The sequence below is a fragment of the Sorex fumeus genome, unplaced genomic scaffold, assembly GCF_029834395.1.
Source record: "Sorex fumeus unplaced genomic scaffold, SorFum_2.1 ptg000122l, whole genome shotgun sequence".
In the NCBI taxonomy this organism is placed as follows: domain Eukaryota; kingdom Metazoa; phylum Chordata; class Mammalia; order Eulipotyphla; family Soricidae; genus Sorex; species Sorex fumeus.
In genome coordinates, this window is record NW_026606179.1 from 37,751,427 (window position 1) to 37,765,816 (window position 14,390).

At 55.4% G+C, this 14,390-nt stretch overlaps 1 protein-coding gene across 1 annotated transcript in view; it reads left to right on the forward strand.

Annotated features, from left to right (window-relative positions):
- Nucleotides 1-14,390, forward strand: part of MMP2 (matrix metallopeptidase 2) — a 28,925-nt gene that overhangs the window by 3,304 nt on the left and 11,231 nt on the right. Inside the window, exons 2-9 of the mRNA XM_056136346.1 lie at nt 697-923; nt 2,033-2,181; nt 3,178-3,306; nt 3,480-3,653; nt 7,021-7,194; nt 8,470-8,643; nt 11,238-11,393; nt 12,748-12,889. Coding sequence (XP_055992321.1) covers nt 697-923; nt 2,033-2,181; nt 3,178-3,306; nt 3,480-3,653; nt 7,021-7,194; nt 8,470-8,643; nt 11,238-11,393; nt 12,748-12,889 — 1,325 coding nt within the window. The remainder of the gene's footprint in view (nt 1-696; nt 924-2,032; nt 2,182-3,177; nt 3,307-3,479; nt 3,654-7,020; nt 7,195-8,469; nt 8,644-11,237; nt 11,394-12,747; nt 12,890-14,390) is intronic.

The window sequence follows — 14,390 nt, forward strand, 5'->3', positions numbered from 1 at the left end:
CCCCAGTTTCCCTTCCACCACCCTAATCTCCCCTAACCTGCCTCTACCATACACACTTTCCTTCTCTCCCTCTCTCCCTCTCTTCCCTTCTCTCTTTCTCTCTCTTTCCCTCTCTCCCTCTCTCTCCTTCCCTCTCTTTCCCTCTCTCCCTCCCTGTCTCTCCTTTCTCCCTCTCTCCCTCTCCTCTCTATCCCTCTCTCTTTCTCTCCCTCTCTTTCCCTCTCTCTTTCTCCCTCCCTCTCCCTCTCTCCCTTTCTCTCCTCTCCTCTCTTTCTTGCTCTCCTCTTTCCCCCTCTCTCCCTTCCTCTCCCTCTCTTTTTCTCCCCCTATTCTCTCTCTCCCCTTCTCTCTCCTCTCTCTCTCTCTCTCTCTCTCCCCCCCCCACCCCCCCACCCCTCTTTCTTTCTCTTGGCCAGTTTCCTAACCTTTCTGGGCTCTAGTTCCTTCCTCTGCGCTGTGGAAGCTGGTGTCTGGTCCACATCAGAAGGTCACTGGGAACATTGGCTAACCCACACCCAACACGCGGAAGCCTGCTTCCTGGCACCAACCAGGAGGCCTGTTGCGGCAGGGAACAGTGGGTTCGAGAGACCCCCGGAGCATGCCCCGTGTGCATTGCAGACTGAGCTGGGTGTCGGCTTTGCCCGGTTCTGCTCCAGCCTGACGGGGCTGCTCCCCTCGGGTGCTCGTTTCTTCCAGAAATACCTGAACACCTACTACGGCTGCCCCAAGAACCGCTGCAACCTGTTTGTGCTGAAGGACACGCTGAAGAAGATGCAGAAGTTCTTTGGGCTGCCCCAGACGGGCGACCTGGACCAGAACACCATCGAGACCATGCGGAAGCCGCGCTGTGGCAACCCCGATGTGGCTAACTACAACTTCTTCCCCCGGAAACCCAAGTGGGACAAGAACCAGATCACATACAGGTGCCCAGGGCGGTGGGGACGGGGGACGGGGGGGTCACAGGGCACCTGGGCCCTGACGTCTCCTCACCTGTGTACAAGCGTTTGCATCTTTGGGGGAGGGAAAAAAGGGCTGGGCCACACCTGGCACTGCTTAGTGGCTCCGCCTGGCCCTGTGCTCAGGGGTCACTCCTGGTGGGGCTCAGTGCACTGTATGGGTGTTACGGATCAGTTGGGAATTGGTAGCACATGAAGCAAGCACCTACCTCTGTCCTAACCTCTCCATCCTTTTATATTTTGTTGGGAGTCCTGTGCTCAGGGCTTACTCCTGGCTCTGTGCTCAGGGATCATTCCTGGCAGTGCTCAGGGGTGCCTATGGGGTGCTGGAGATGGAAGCCAGGTCTTCCTGGTGCAGGGAAGTGCCCTCCCCACTGGGTGATCACTCCAGCCCCAGGGCTCGGCATCTTAAGGCGCTCGTAGGCAAGTTCTGAGGAATTGGAGTCAGGGAGATCAGAACTTGAACCTCCCACGATAGAAAAGTGTGAGATTGGTGGAGTTGGGGGGTACACAGGGACGAATTTCTCCCTGTTGTCCTGAACCTTGGCTTTCCTGTCTGCCGAGCGGAGAATACCTCCCTCGTGGGGCTGGCTGGAGGTGAAACTCACCGTCAATGACGAGCAGAGGGAGAGGGAAGCAGGTGTCCATCGTGTTCCTGGCCCGGAGTTGCGGCTCATTGGTTCTTCCCTGCATTTTCTTTGACGTTGTACGTGCCACGTTATTTTGGAACATGGTGTTGCCAGTGGGCTGAGGGTTCTGTTCTGTAGGTCTGGTGCTGAATTTCACGGGTGAGATTTCTGCCCGGTGGCTCTTCTTCTTATACCGGGGATGCCTCTGACCCCCCACCCCATCCAGGGCGAGGATGAGGTTCCAAGGGCCAGAGGGGGCCGGCTGATGTGGGCCTTCCATGGGCTGCTCTCGTCGAGGCTCTGGTGTCAGGCGTAGGTCTGTGCATACAAGGCCACAAGCTCTTACTCGCTCAGCACCCACACCCGTCGAGGCCTAGGTGCACCCACCTTCCTTTGCACGCACATGCCCACGCCCCCTGCTTCTCCCCCCCCCCCCCCCGCCTCTAGGATCATTGGTTACACACCTGATCTCGACCCGGAGACCGTGGACGACGCTTTCGCACGTGCTTTCCAGGTGTGGAGTAACGTGACCCCACTTCGCTTCTCTCGGATCCACGATGGAGAGGCTGACATCATGATCAACTTTGGCCGCTGGGGTAGGCCGAGGGGGGCCCGGGTCAGGGGGGCGGGGCCGACACAGACATTAGAGAGGCATTATGGGGCCGGGGGAGGGCGGGGAGAGAGATGCTGCTGAGAGCATCTTAGGTGGGGAGGAGAAACTATAGACAGCAGTGGTGGTGCTGAAGAAGCAGACACAGTAATTACAGTCATTGATGAATGTCAGATGACGCACTGGAGCTTCATGAGCTGGGAGCACGTGGCCGTCCTGGGCCGTCTCAGGAAGCTCCTGGGCGCGAAGGGCCCCAACCCGTTGCCTTAGTTTCAATGACACGGCGTTGCATCTTCAGTGATGTTGGCCACATTTGAACCTGAAGAGTAGAATAGCCTGAAGAACATTCCCCAGATCACAGCTTTAGTGGGTAAAGAGGGTAGACATCGAGGAATCCCAGATGCGGGGGCATGTGGTGGGGGGTTGTGTTTCCATACAGGGGAGTGGTGTAGACAAGAGAGGAAGGCCCTTGATTCTGGGGTCAAGTGAGGTGGTGGTGTGAACGCAGACCATTGCCGAGTTGAAGGCAGGCGGTGTAGACCGAGAGATGAGGGCAGGAGGTGTTGGCATGGTTGACAGCCAGTGATGAGGGTGAGGAGTTGCTGAGTGGCAGGTAGATAGATGAGCAGTTGTGTCAGGGTACTGAGCTCTTCGGTGATGTGGTGAAGAGGGCGGAACAGACAGAAGGGAGATGGGGGTAGTTGGGGGAGGGGCAAGGCCGCTGGCTGTGCGGGCATGTGGGTTGGCAGACCGACTCTGGCGGTCATACCAACAGTGAAGTTGGCAGTCCCAGTGCTGGGCACTGTATAGACCTGAGCGAGGTGCTGACCACCAAGGTCCCAGCTCTCCGCGGCACTCCCAGTCTTGGATAACCCCATGAGCCGGGGTGGGAACAAGTGGAAGGTGGACGCTGAGCACCGCGTGGAAGATGAATTTGAGCACCCATGTGGAAGGTGGACGCCGGGTGCCGTGTGTGTTTCAGAGCATGGAGACGGGTACCCCTTCGACGGCAAGGATGGGCTCCTGGCTCACGCCTTTGCCCCCGGCTCTGGAGTTGGGGGTGACTCCCACTTTGACGATGACGAGCTGTGGACCCTGGGAGAAGGGCAAGGTGAGACAGTGACTGCCCACAACCCCCAGTCTCCACCTGCTACTACCACGGGGAACTGAGGAACGAGGCTCCCGTGGTCTCAAGGCTCCATCACTGGGGGAGGGAGGGTGGTCCCTCAGCAGGGGTGCCAGCCTGGAGGGCATCTTGCAACCATGGTCCCATCTCACCTGCAGTGGTGCGGGTGAAGTATGGGAACGCTGATGGGGAGTACTGCAAGTTCCCCTTCTTGTTCAACGGCAAGGAATACAACAGCTGCACGGACACGGGCCGCAGCGACGGCTTCCTGTGGTGCTCCACCACCTACAACTTCGACAAGGACGGCAAGTACGGCTTCTGCCCCCACGAAGGTGAGTGCCCCCTTCCCAGTCTGCCCGCCCCCTTCCTGCCATATTCCACACTCCACACTGGTACTGCCAGCGGCCCCCAGAGGACAACCCTCAGTCCCCTCACCCACCTTGCACCCTCGCCCATACGCTGTTCACGTAGATGTGCACAAGTCAGGCCTGAGACTAATCCATTTCTAGACGCTAGAGTGAGCTCCGAGCCGCTCTCTCCCTGGAACTGGGCGTTTGGATCTGAAGCAGGGCTGACAGGAGGACTCAGACATGAAGGCCCGCTGGGGGACATGAGCCGGGACTGTCAGCACTTGCTACTGCTCCTGGCTGTGAGTGTGTGTGAGGGGTGTGTGTATGCATGAGTGTCTGTGAATGAGTAGTGCGTGAGTGTGTATGTGTATGAGTGAGCATGTGTGAGAGTATGTGAGCGTCTTTGTGTGAGTGTGTTTGTGTGTGATATGTATGTGTGAGCATGGGTATGTGTGTGTGAGTGAGCATATATGTGAGTGAACATGTATGTGTGAGTGTGTGTGAGTGTGAGTGAGCATGTGTGTGAGTGTATGTATGTGAGTGTGTGAGTGAGCATGTGTATGTGTGTGTTGGTATGAGTGTGTGAGTATGCGAGTGAGTATGTATGTGTGGTTGTGTGAGAGCATGAGTGTGAGAGCATGTCTGTGAATGTGTACAAGAGCGTGTGTGTGTGTGTGTGTATGTGTGTGTGTGTGTGAGAGAGAGAGAGAGAGAGAGAGATCTACCTCTTCTTCTTGGCAGAACCCTAGGCTTGACTCAGTACATCTTTGTCTCGCTTTGGAATATAACATTTTCAGAAACTTTAAGGTAAAAATTTCCTTAAAAGAAAAAACTTGAAAAGTCAGTAAAGGTATATTCAGTCTTTTAGTTTGTTTTGGGGCCATGTACAGTGGCACTAAGGCACTCCTGGTGGAGCTCAGGGAACCATATGGGGTGCCAGGTATTGAACCCAGGTCACCCATGCGTAAAGGAAGTTCCCTTCCCACTGTCCTGTCTCTTGCGCCCCGGGAAAGTACTTTGGTCAGGGCTGGAGAGAGTGCAGGAGGTAAGGTTGCTGGCGTCGCTGCTCTGAGCATGGTTCAGATCCCCAGCACGGCCAAGGACCACGTGTGAGCACAGAGACTGAAAGGGCCTCTGAGCACTCTGGGTGTGACACCCCCCCCTAAAAAACGCCCTTGATAGAAAGCATTATAGATGGGGTATAACTTCCGGTAGGAATAACTTCCTACTCATAGGTGCCATCGTATTAGATGATTCTGAAAATGCAGAAGGTTGGGGCTTTGAAGTGAGGGAACATCCAAAGATTTTCCTAGTTTTAATTCCCCATCCCATAAACACATTTTGGTCTCCCTGCATCTTTTGGGTGGCCTGGTGGCGGGTCTCTGATTCTCTCCCTCCCACCCCCCATAGTGGAACACGCTGCACCAAGCACTTTGGCCCCAGGAGGGGAACAAAGAGCTGATGAGGGTTCTTTCTGCCCACATGTTTACTGGCAGAGCAGAGCTGTAAGGGCTGTTTTTTATTTAAAAAAGAAAAAAACCAACAGTTATTATATTATTTCATTGATTTATTTCTCTCTTTGGGGCCATACTCAGTCGGACTCAGGGGCTCCTTCTGGCTTCATATTTGGAGCACCACTTGGTGCTGGGGTCAAACCCGGGCCTCCTGCCTGCAAACCCTGTGCTCCCATCCTTTGAACCCTCCCCTCTCTCAAGAATCAGTAGTTTTTAAACCAACTGAACAGTCTATTAGGAAGTAAATGAGCATGGGGGTGGTGGAACAGCACACAAGACTTATGGTTATTCAAAAAATCTTACCAAAAAAAAAAAAGAACCCACAAAACAAAAGAAAAAGCAGTTCCACTGAATAAGATGTTTTGTACAAAACCATCACCACAGAAAAAGGAAAAACAAACGCCCATCCCTACCAACAAATAAACAAACTGCAGCCCACGCCAGGCCTGCTTAGGTGAAAATTGTCAGTCTCTTGCATTCTTCCGTGGGGACCGAGGTGGTCCCTCTGATGAGTCAAGTCCTGCGGTTACAACAGAGACCCTTGCTATCAGACGTAGAGACAGCTGGAGTTCAGACATGTGAGATTAGGGACAGTCCCCTGTGTTGGACAGTGTGCCCCCCTCCCCCTTCTTGCTTAATCTTCAGTCAGATACAAAAAATGCCTCGTGCACGGGTTGGGATGTCCTGGCATGAGGCTCCCGTGACTCTGTGTCTCCTGGTGATGAATCAGTGTCTACGTCTCCGACCTTATTGAGGGGCAGGATCTGGGAGGACGGGGTGCTTCCCGGATGGGACAGAGGCTGCTGGCGGGTGCCCTGAGATGGAGACTGGCCTCACAGCTTAGCATGCTGCCTCTCCCCACTCCTGTGTGTCTCTTGATGGGGAGGAAGAGCTCCCCCCCACACTGAGCCTTCAGTGGGGGGCTGGGGCCCCTGGCTCCATCCTGGCCATGGCGGGGTTAATGGGGGCTGGTGAGGTCACTGCTGGCGCGGTTGCACACAGATGGTCCTTGTTACGCACTTGCGGTTTTGCTCCTTGGCAATCCCAGACCCACACCATTCTGTAGCTTTGGGGGTGGCTGAAGGCTTGGGGTGGGGGGCAGGGGAAGAATTCAACACAGATGAGCCCCAGACCCTGGATCCCCTCCCCCCTCCCCAACTCGCCATCATGGCCCTTGTCTTCGAGAGATCGGAATGAGAGCCTCTAGAAGGTTCTGGAATAGAGCGGTGCCTTCTCCCTCCCTCCTCCCGCCTCCCCTCCTCTCTCTTCCCAGCAGGGTTTAGAAGGGACGCGTTGTCCCTGTGTGAGCATGTGTGGACATGCCCGCGTGCACAGATGTGCGGTCTGTGTGGTCTGTGTGTGTCTGTGTGACTGGATGTGATGAATGAGCTCTGAATTGTCAGGTCTAGCCCTCACTTACTTGGCCCTTGTGTGTGCCTGGAAGCATTCTGGAACCTTCTCAGTGCCTCAGTTTCCTCACTTGTGCATGGAGAGACTCTTGTCCCCAAGCTGCCCAGAGATGACATATTTAGCTGACCGTGTGGGTGCCAACCAACAGAGTGGACAATGGCCTTGAGGCCGAGACCGGGTTCAGAGTCCACGTTTTGCGTTCTGCTCTAGGCCTGGTGCTCCCCATTGCAATGCTGGGAACTAGTCCCGAAGACCCCAGATTTCCCCGGGGGAGGGATGGGGTTGGCCCCTGGGAGCTCAGAGCAGCAGAGTTTCCCGACTAAAATCAAACACAGTTTCGTATTGGAGTCAGGCCCCTGGGTGGGCAGCTGGGCGACTCCTGGGGTGGTATCTCACCTTCGCACCCCGTCTCTCACCTATCCCAGCCCTCTTCACCATGGGTGGCAACGCCGATGGGCAGCCCTGCAAGTTCCCATTCCTCTTTGAGGGAACGTCCTACAACAGCTGCACCACAGAGGGCCGCTCTGATGGCTACCGCTGGTGCGGCACCACTGAGGACTACGACCGCGACAAGAAGTACGGCTTCTGCCCGGAGACAGGTGCTGTGTGTCCTCCTCTCCGCCCCCACCTCCCCAGGGCAGGCCCACGGGGCACGTCCTCACAGTTGGCAGCGGGTACCCGGATCAAAGCAGATGCAAGACTCTGAGCACCAGTGAGGCCCAGGGCAGGCCCTCAGGGCATGTTCTGAATGACCCAACCTGTGCCCGCTCGGCCTCAGATGAGCCTTGCTTGCTCCATCTGTCTGGCTCCAAGTCTCCTCCCTACTTCTTCCTTTCCTTTATTCCACACCTGGTGCTGTTCAGGGGTTACTCCGGCTCTGCTTGGGGAGTGATCCTGGCAGTGCTGGGGGTCAAACCTGAGCCTCGAGCATGCAGCACGTGTGTGCCAGTGTCCTTCCTTCCTTCCTTCCTTCCTTCCTTCCTTCCTTCCTTCCTTCCTCCCTCCCTCCCTCCCTCCCTCCCTTCTTCCTTCCCTCCCTCCCTCCTTCCTCCCTCCCTCCCTCCCTCCCTCCCTTCCTCCCTCCTTTCTTCCTTCCCTCCTTCCCTCCCTCTCTCCCTCCTTCTCTCCTTCCTTCCTTCCCTCCCTCCTTACCTCCTTCCCTCCCTTCCCTCCCTCTCTCTCTCCCTCCTTCTCTCTTTCCTTCCTTCCTTCCCTCCCTCCCTTCCCTCCCTCCCTCCTTCCTTCCCTTCTTCCTCCCTTCCCTCCCTCCCTCCTTCCTTCCCTTCTTCCTTCCCTCCCTCCCTCCCTCCCTCCTTCCCTTCCCTCCCTCCCTCCCTCCCTCCCTCCCTCCCTCCCCTCCCTCCCTCCCTCCCTCCCCTCCCTCCCTCCCTCCCTCCCTTCCTTCCTTCCTTCCTTCCTTCCTTCCTTCCTTCCTTTCTTTCTTCCTTCCATTTTCCTTTCTACTCCCATGCACCCCTTCCTCCAACTAAAGGTACTTCCTGCATCCTTGCTCCTGCCAGATGACATTGGCGGATGACATTGTCAGTCCCTACATACCAGCTCACTGCCCTGTTCCCATGAGCTCTCTCCAGCTCCCATTGGCCTGACTGTGGAGCCCCATTCATGGGCAGCTACAAGAAAAGTCAGACTGTGGGTGCCAGGATTTGAAGCCCAGCCTCTACACTGGTTAATAATCTTTGTTCTGGCTTCCTTAAGCCTGGCCTCCCCACTCTGTAAATTGGGTGACGTCCAGTTCTTCCAGCTTCCCTGCGGGAACTGAGACATGTCTGTACCTCACGGTCAGTGCCTGGGATGGAGTGTGGTCTTTGGATGTCTGTCTCCCCTCACCCTGACCTGTGTCCTTCACCCCACAGCCATGTCCACCGTGGGCGGGAACTCAGAAGGTGCCCCCTGCGTCTTCCCCTTCACCTTCCTGGGCAACAAGCACCAGAGCTGCACCAGCGCGGGCCGCAGTGATGGAAAGCTATGGTGCTCCACCACGACCAGCTATGATGAGGACCGCAAGTGGGGCTTCTGCCCTGACCAAGGTAATAGTGGGCACAGGCAGAGACACGGGGCTCCCATGCCCCTCCTGAGAGCAGAAACGCGAGCAGGAGACATCTGAAGGCTCTGCCCATCAACTGAGGCTCCTCCCACTAGCCCCGCCCACAGCAGATGCCCCGCCCACCTCCAAGTGGGCACCCCTTCAGCATCCTGGACACACACCACCTCCATCTCTGGTGGAACTGGTTCCTGCTTCCTGCTTCTGACTTGCCCACTGGGCAGAAACAAGGTCTCCACAAGAGGCACCTCTCATCCTTTATCCACTGGCCCAGGGGGGAGCAGAGAGCCTGCCCATTGGAGGAGAGGCAGCCCAGTCCACTTCCACCTGCTCCCTATAGAGCTGTTATGCTCCTGTCAATGTCTCAGTGCTGGTGCAGGGATAGGAGTGCCCAGGAGGTTGCTCCCTCTGGCTAGAGCCTCTGTCCAGGTGAATTGGTGGCTTTGTCAGAGCAGGCTGACAAAGCAGCTGTGGGGGCTGCAGTGACCTGCAGTGACCTGCGTCCAGTGCAGCGAGCTGAGTGCTTAGGGCCTTGTGTCCATTCCTGTATGCCGGACTGTGGGCAGAGGCTGGGGCTGAGCAGTCAGAATTCGGTTCTCGCCTCTTTGCCCCTGTGGTGATTGGGGCATGAGGAAAGATACCCTCAGAGCTGACCAAAGGTGCCGTCATCCCCTCGTCCTGGTCTTCTCTGCTCTGTGCCGGCCTCTGCCTGGAGCTGGATCTTCTGAGTGGCTAAAGGCCCCAGAGCCAGTGGCACCCCTAAACTGTGGCTGGTGTGTGTGTGTGTGTGTGTGTGTATGTGTGTGTGAGTGAGTGTATGTGTGTGTGTGGGGGGGGTTTAATAGTTCCATGAGCTACCCTCATTGAGTGCCACAGGTGACTTAAGCCACAGAGAAGTCCACATCTGCCATCGGAGGCCCCACGTGTGAAATAGGGTGCGGGGGGTGGGGGCTGGAGCAATAGCACAGTGGATAGGGCATTTGCCTTGCACACGGCCAACCCGGGTTCGATTCCCAGCATCTCATATGGTCCCCCGAGCACCAACAGGAGTAATTCCTGAGTGCAGAGCCAGGACTAACCCCTGAGCATCGCCGGGTGTGACCCTCCCAAAAAAAAGAAAGAAAGAGTGCAGGGGTGCTGCTTTAAGACTGCACAGCCAGGCCTCACTTCCGCCGTTAACTTGGGCGTGTGGCCTCCTGTGTCCCTCTCTGGGTGGCGTCCCTTCTTCGGTCTTGTGAGTCACTTGGGAGGCGGGCTCACCCTGTGCCAGCCTCACTTGAGCTGACATCTGCATCACAGCTGTAAGGACCCAGCTTCCAAATAAGGTCTCTGACACCCGAGGATGGACTTTGGGTCAACTTTCAGGGGGGCACAGTTAAGCCGCACTGTGTGTGACAAGAGTTTGCTGCCCTCTGTGGCTGCGCTTGGGCTGTTTCTTCCTCCAAGCAGGAGTGGTTTTTCCTGCTTTCCTTGGGCAGAAATGGTGGCACCCTTGACCGGCGTGCCTGGGTCACAGTTACAGCAGAGTAGGTTTGGCTTCCCCTCCCCCCCACAGTCTTCGTAGAGAAGCACAGAAAGGCAGAAAGTCCCATTTTTTAGATTTAAGGGAGTTTTTTCTGGTTTGGGGGAGGGGGTCATACCCAGCAGTGCTCCGGGTTGACTCCTGGCTCTGTGCTAAGGGATCACTCCTGGCTGGGCTTGTGGGACCACTTGGGGTGCTGGGAATGAAACCCAAACAAGGCTAGGCAAGCATCCTACCCATTGTACTATCTATCCGGCCCCAGAAAGTCCCATCTTTAGAAAGTGGGAATTGAAGCAGGGCATTTGCAGAAGCTACTTGTCATCTGGATGACCGGAGCGATAGCACAGTGGGTAGGGCTTTGCCTTGCATGCAGCCAACATGGCCAACCCAAGTTCGATTCCTCCACCCCTCTCGGAGATCCCAGCAAGCTACTGAGAGTATCTCGCCTGCACGGCAAAGCCTGGCAAGCTACCCGTGACGTATTTAATATGCCAAACAGTAACAAGTCTCACAATGTTACTGGGCCTGCTCGAGCAAACCAATGAACAATGGGAGGACAGTGACAGTGACCAATTTGGGTTGGAGTGATAGCACAGCGGTAGGGCCTTTGCCTTGCGCACAGCCAGCCCGGCTGAGCCGGGTTCGATTCCTCCCCCACTCTCAGAGAGCCCGGCAAAGCCTGACAAGCTACCCGTGACGTATTCGATATGCCAAACACAGTAACAACAAGTCTCAAAATGGAGACGTTACTGGGCCCGCTCGAGCAAATCGATGAACAATGGGTGGACAGTGTGTTTGTTTTATTTGACTTGTCATCTAACACAGCCTGGAGTTGGGGAAGGGCTAGGGTCTTGGACAGTCCCTACTTAAAAGCAGTGGACACAGTCTGTTCTGTTGATCCCAGAAGCCTTAGAGAAGGAAAACTCAGTGTGTCTCGCTTCCGGTGTGTTGTGTAGGGGGGAGGATGAGGTGGGGAGGGGATAGAAACAGGATCTTCATCTCTCTTCTCGCCCCCGATCTCTGATCTCTCTGCTGCCCTCCGCTGCCTGCGGCCTCAGGGTACAGTCTGTTCCTGGTGGCAGCGCACGAGTTTGGCCATGCAATGGGGCTGGAGCACTCCCAGGACCCTGGCGCCCTGATGGCCCCCATTTACACCTTCACCAAGAACTTCCGCCTGTCCCAGGATGACATCAAGGGCATCCAGGAGCTCTATGGTGAGTCTCCACTTGGGGCCGGTGTCAGGGTGGGCAGCAGCCCTGGCAGGGAGCATCTGACCTCTAACCAGCACTAGGGCTGATCTGCTTGGGGCACTTAGAACCACACTGCAGGGGTCACCCTAGGAAAGCCCCTTCCTTTCCCAGGTCACCCCCGAGATCTACGCCCCTCTCTGCTCCCGGAGCCCCACGGCGAGGCGGGTGCAGCAGCCCCCAGTCTTGAGAGGCCCAACACGGGCAGCTTGCCTGGCTTTAGGTTACCTGCCCTGGGCTGCGCTGTATTCAGACAGCAGGACAGTCGCTCAGTGGGTGGCAACCCCGGTCCCTTGTGATCACCCGGCTGTTGCTGATATCAGCGGGGGTTCAGAATGGACCTTAGCAGGCAGAGGGACCCCGAGGGTTGGTCCCGGGAGCCCATGTTTTATATCCCATGCAGCATACATCAAGGGGCATCTGAAGGGAGTGGGGAGCATATTGTTCTCTCTGAGTTGGTTTCCCCATGGCTAAGCCCTGCCTGCTTGTTGAGAGGGGTGGAAAGATGAATCCTTGCACCCTCCACCCTAATTCTGGACCCTCAGGTGACCTTCTCTCCTCTCTTAATCCTTCATCCTCTCTCTCCTCTCCCCCATTCCTCCCTCCTCTCTCTTAATCCCTCTCTTCTCTCTCTCCTCTCTCCTCATCCCTCCCTCCTCTCTCCTCTCTCTTCATCCCTCCCTCCTCTCTCTCCTCTGTCCTTTCCCTCCTTTCTTCCTCTCTTCTCTTTCCATCCCACCATCTTCTCTTCTCTCTCCATTCCTTTCTTCTCTTTCTCCTCTCTCCATCCCTTCCTTCTCTCTCTTCTCTCCATCCCTCCCATCTCTCTCTCCTCTCTCCATTCCTCCTTCCTCTCTCTCCTCTCTCCATCCCTCCCTGCTTTCTCTTCTCCATCCCTCTCTTCTCTCTTCTCTCTCTCTCTCTCTCTCTCTCTCTCTCTCTCTCTCTCTCTAACTCTACTGATCTGAATCTTGGGTTTGCAACCTTGGGCATGTCCCACAACCTCTTGGGGCTCCCACCGTCCTTGGCCATGCCCCACAGCTCCATTTCTTGATCTACAGCCAAAGGGTGGCAGGGTGTTGCTGCCACCCTTTAGGCTGTCGCTGACGATGGAGGCGGTGGCAGTGCAGGGCATCGATATGATGCCAGCGTGGGGCTAGGGCCCTGGCCCCTTGGCTCTCCTCACTCAGTCCACACGTTTGCTTGCCCATCTGCCCACAGGGGCTAGGGTAACTGTGTCTCCAAACCCTGGGTTCCTAGAGGTGTGATCCTGTGGGGGAAACTGCTAGAGCCGGGGAGTCTGACTCAGTGTCCTTCCCAGGTGCCTCCCCTGACACTGACATCGACACGGGCACCGGCCCCACCCCCACGCTGGGCCCAGTCACTCCTGAGATCTGCACACAGGACATTGTCTTCGATGGCATCTCGCAGATCCGTGGTGAGATCTTCTTCTTCAAGGACCGGTGAGTGCTGCAGTGGTACTTGCTTCTGCTCCCCTCCCCCTATGCTGGTGTCCCCCATCCCCCATGTATGGGCTTAGACTGGGAGCCTCCAGGAATCCCCCTGTGTTAGATGGATTTTACCACATACCGGAACACTGTGGGGCTCTGTGTTGCTCCATGCAACAGAGATTCCTTGTCCTGACCAGTCTGTGAGTTGGGGTGTGTGTGTGTGTGTGTGTCTCAGCTTTGGGTTCTAGTTTGAGTGCTCTCTCTCTCTCTCTCCTTACTTTTCTCTCTTATCTCTCCTCTCTCTCCTCTCTTCTATGTCAGTCTCCTCTCTCCTCTCTCTTCTCTCTTGTTTCTCCTCTCTTGTCTCTTCTTTGTCTCTGTCTCTCTCATCTCTCCATCTCTCTCTCCTCTCCTCTCTCTGTCTCTCCCTCTCCTACCTCTTCTCTCATCTCTCCTCTCTCTCCTCTCTTCTATATCTCTGTCTCTCCTCTCTTCTCTGTCTCTCTCTCCTCTTTCTGTCTCTCTCTTCTCCTCTCTGTCTCTTTCTCCTGTCTCCTCTCTCTTCTCCTCTGTCTCTCTTTGTTTCTCTCATCTCTTCTCTCTGTCTCTTCTCTCTCTGTCTCTCTCCCTCTCTCTCTCTCTCTCTCCCCATCTTTCCCTTGTGGGCTGCTCATGGCTGATGATGGAACAGCTCAAGCCAGAAGCCAGCACATCAAACCACCCAGTTCTAGGGCTTTGTTTTCAGGCCACCCTCAGCAGTCCTCTGAGGCTACGCCCGCTTGGGTTGCTCAGGGTATGCTCAGGGGCATACAAGGAATCAAATCTGGGCCTCCTGCAGGCTACACAACACACTTAAAACCTTCTGATATCACACTTTTTTTCCTAGGGGTTTTTGGCACAGAAGCACTTGGTTTCTGTGATCCTAAAGTCAGGATCAGGAAAACATGGGACTGAGACTCCAGGTTCCTACAGACCAGCTAGAATGGCCTTAACTTCAAATGGCCCATTTTATAGTGTGGGAACAAGGGACCTACAGAGTAGAGAGAGACAGTGTCCTTAGTTCTATGGACAAAGGCCTCTCATCGATAACCAAGGACTCAGACTGATCCTACTGCCCAGCGAATGGTAGGCAAATTCTAAAACTTCATGGAAAGGTCCATCTGTTATCTCTGTACACATACACATTGATGCAACCATTCATCCCTTCATCTCTTTGGGAATTATCTCATTCACCCATTATCTGCCCTCAGCCATTTTTCTTTACCAACCTATTCATCATGGCAACCATCCAGCCAGCCATCTATACTCTCATATCCATCCACTCATCATTCATACATCCACTTATTCATCCATCCATTCATCGTCCTTCCATCCATCTATCCACCCATAATTCTGTCTACCTATCCATCCATTCATACATCCACTCATCCATCCATTCATCCATCCATCTGTCCACTCATCCATTCATCAATTCACCATCCATCATCCATCCACTTATCCATCCATCCACTCA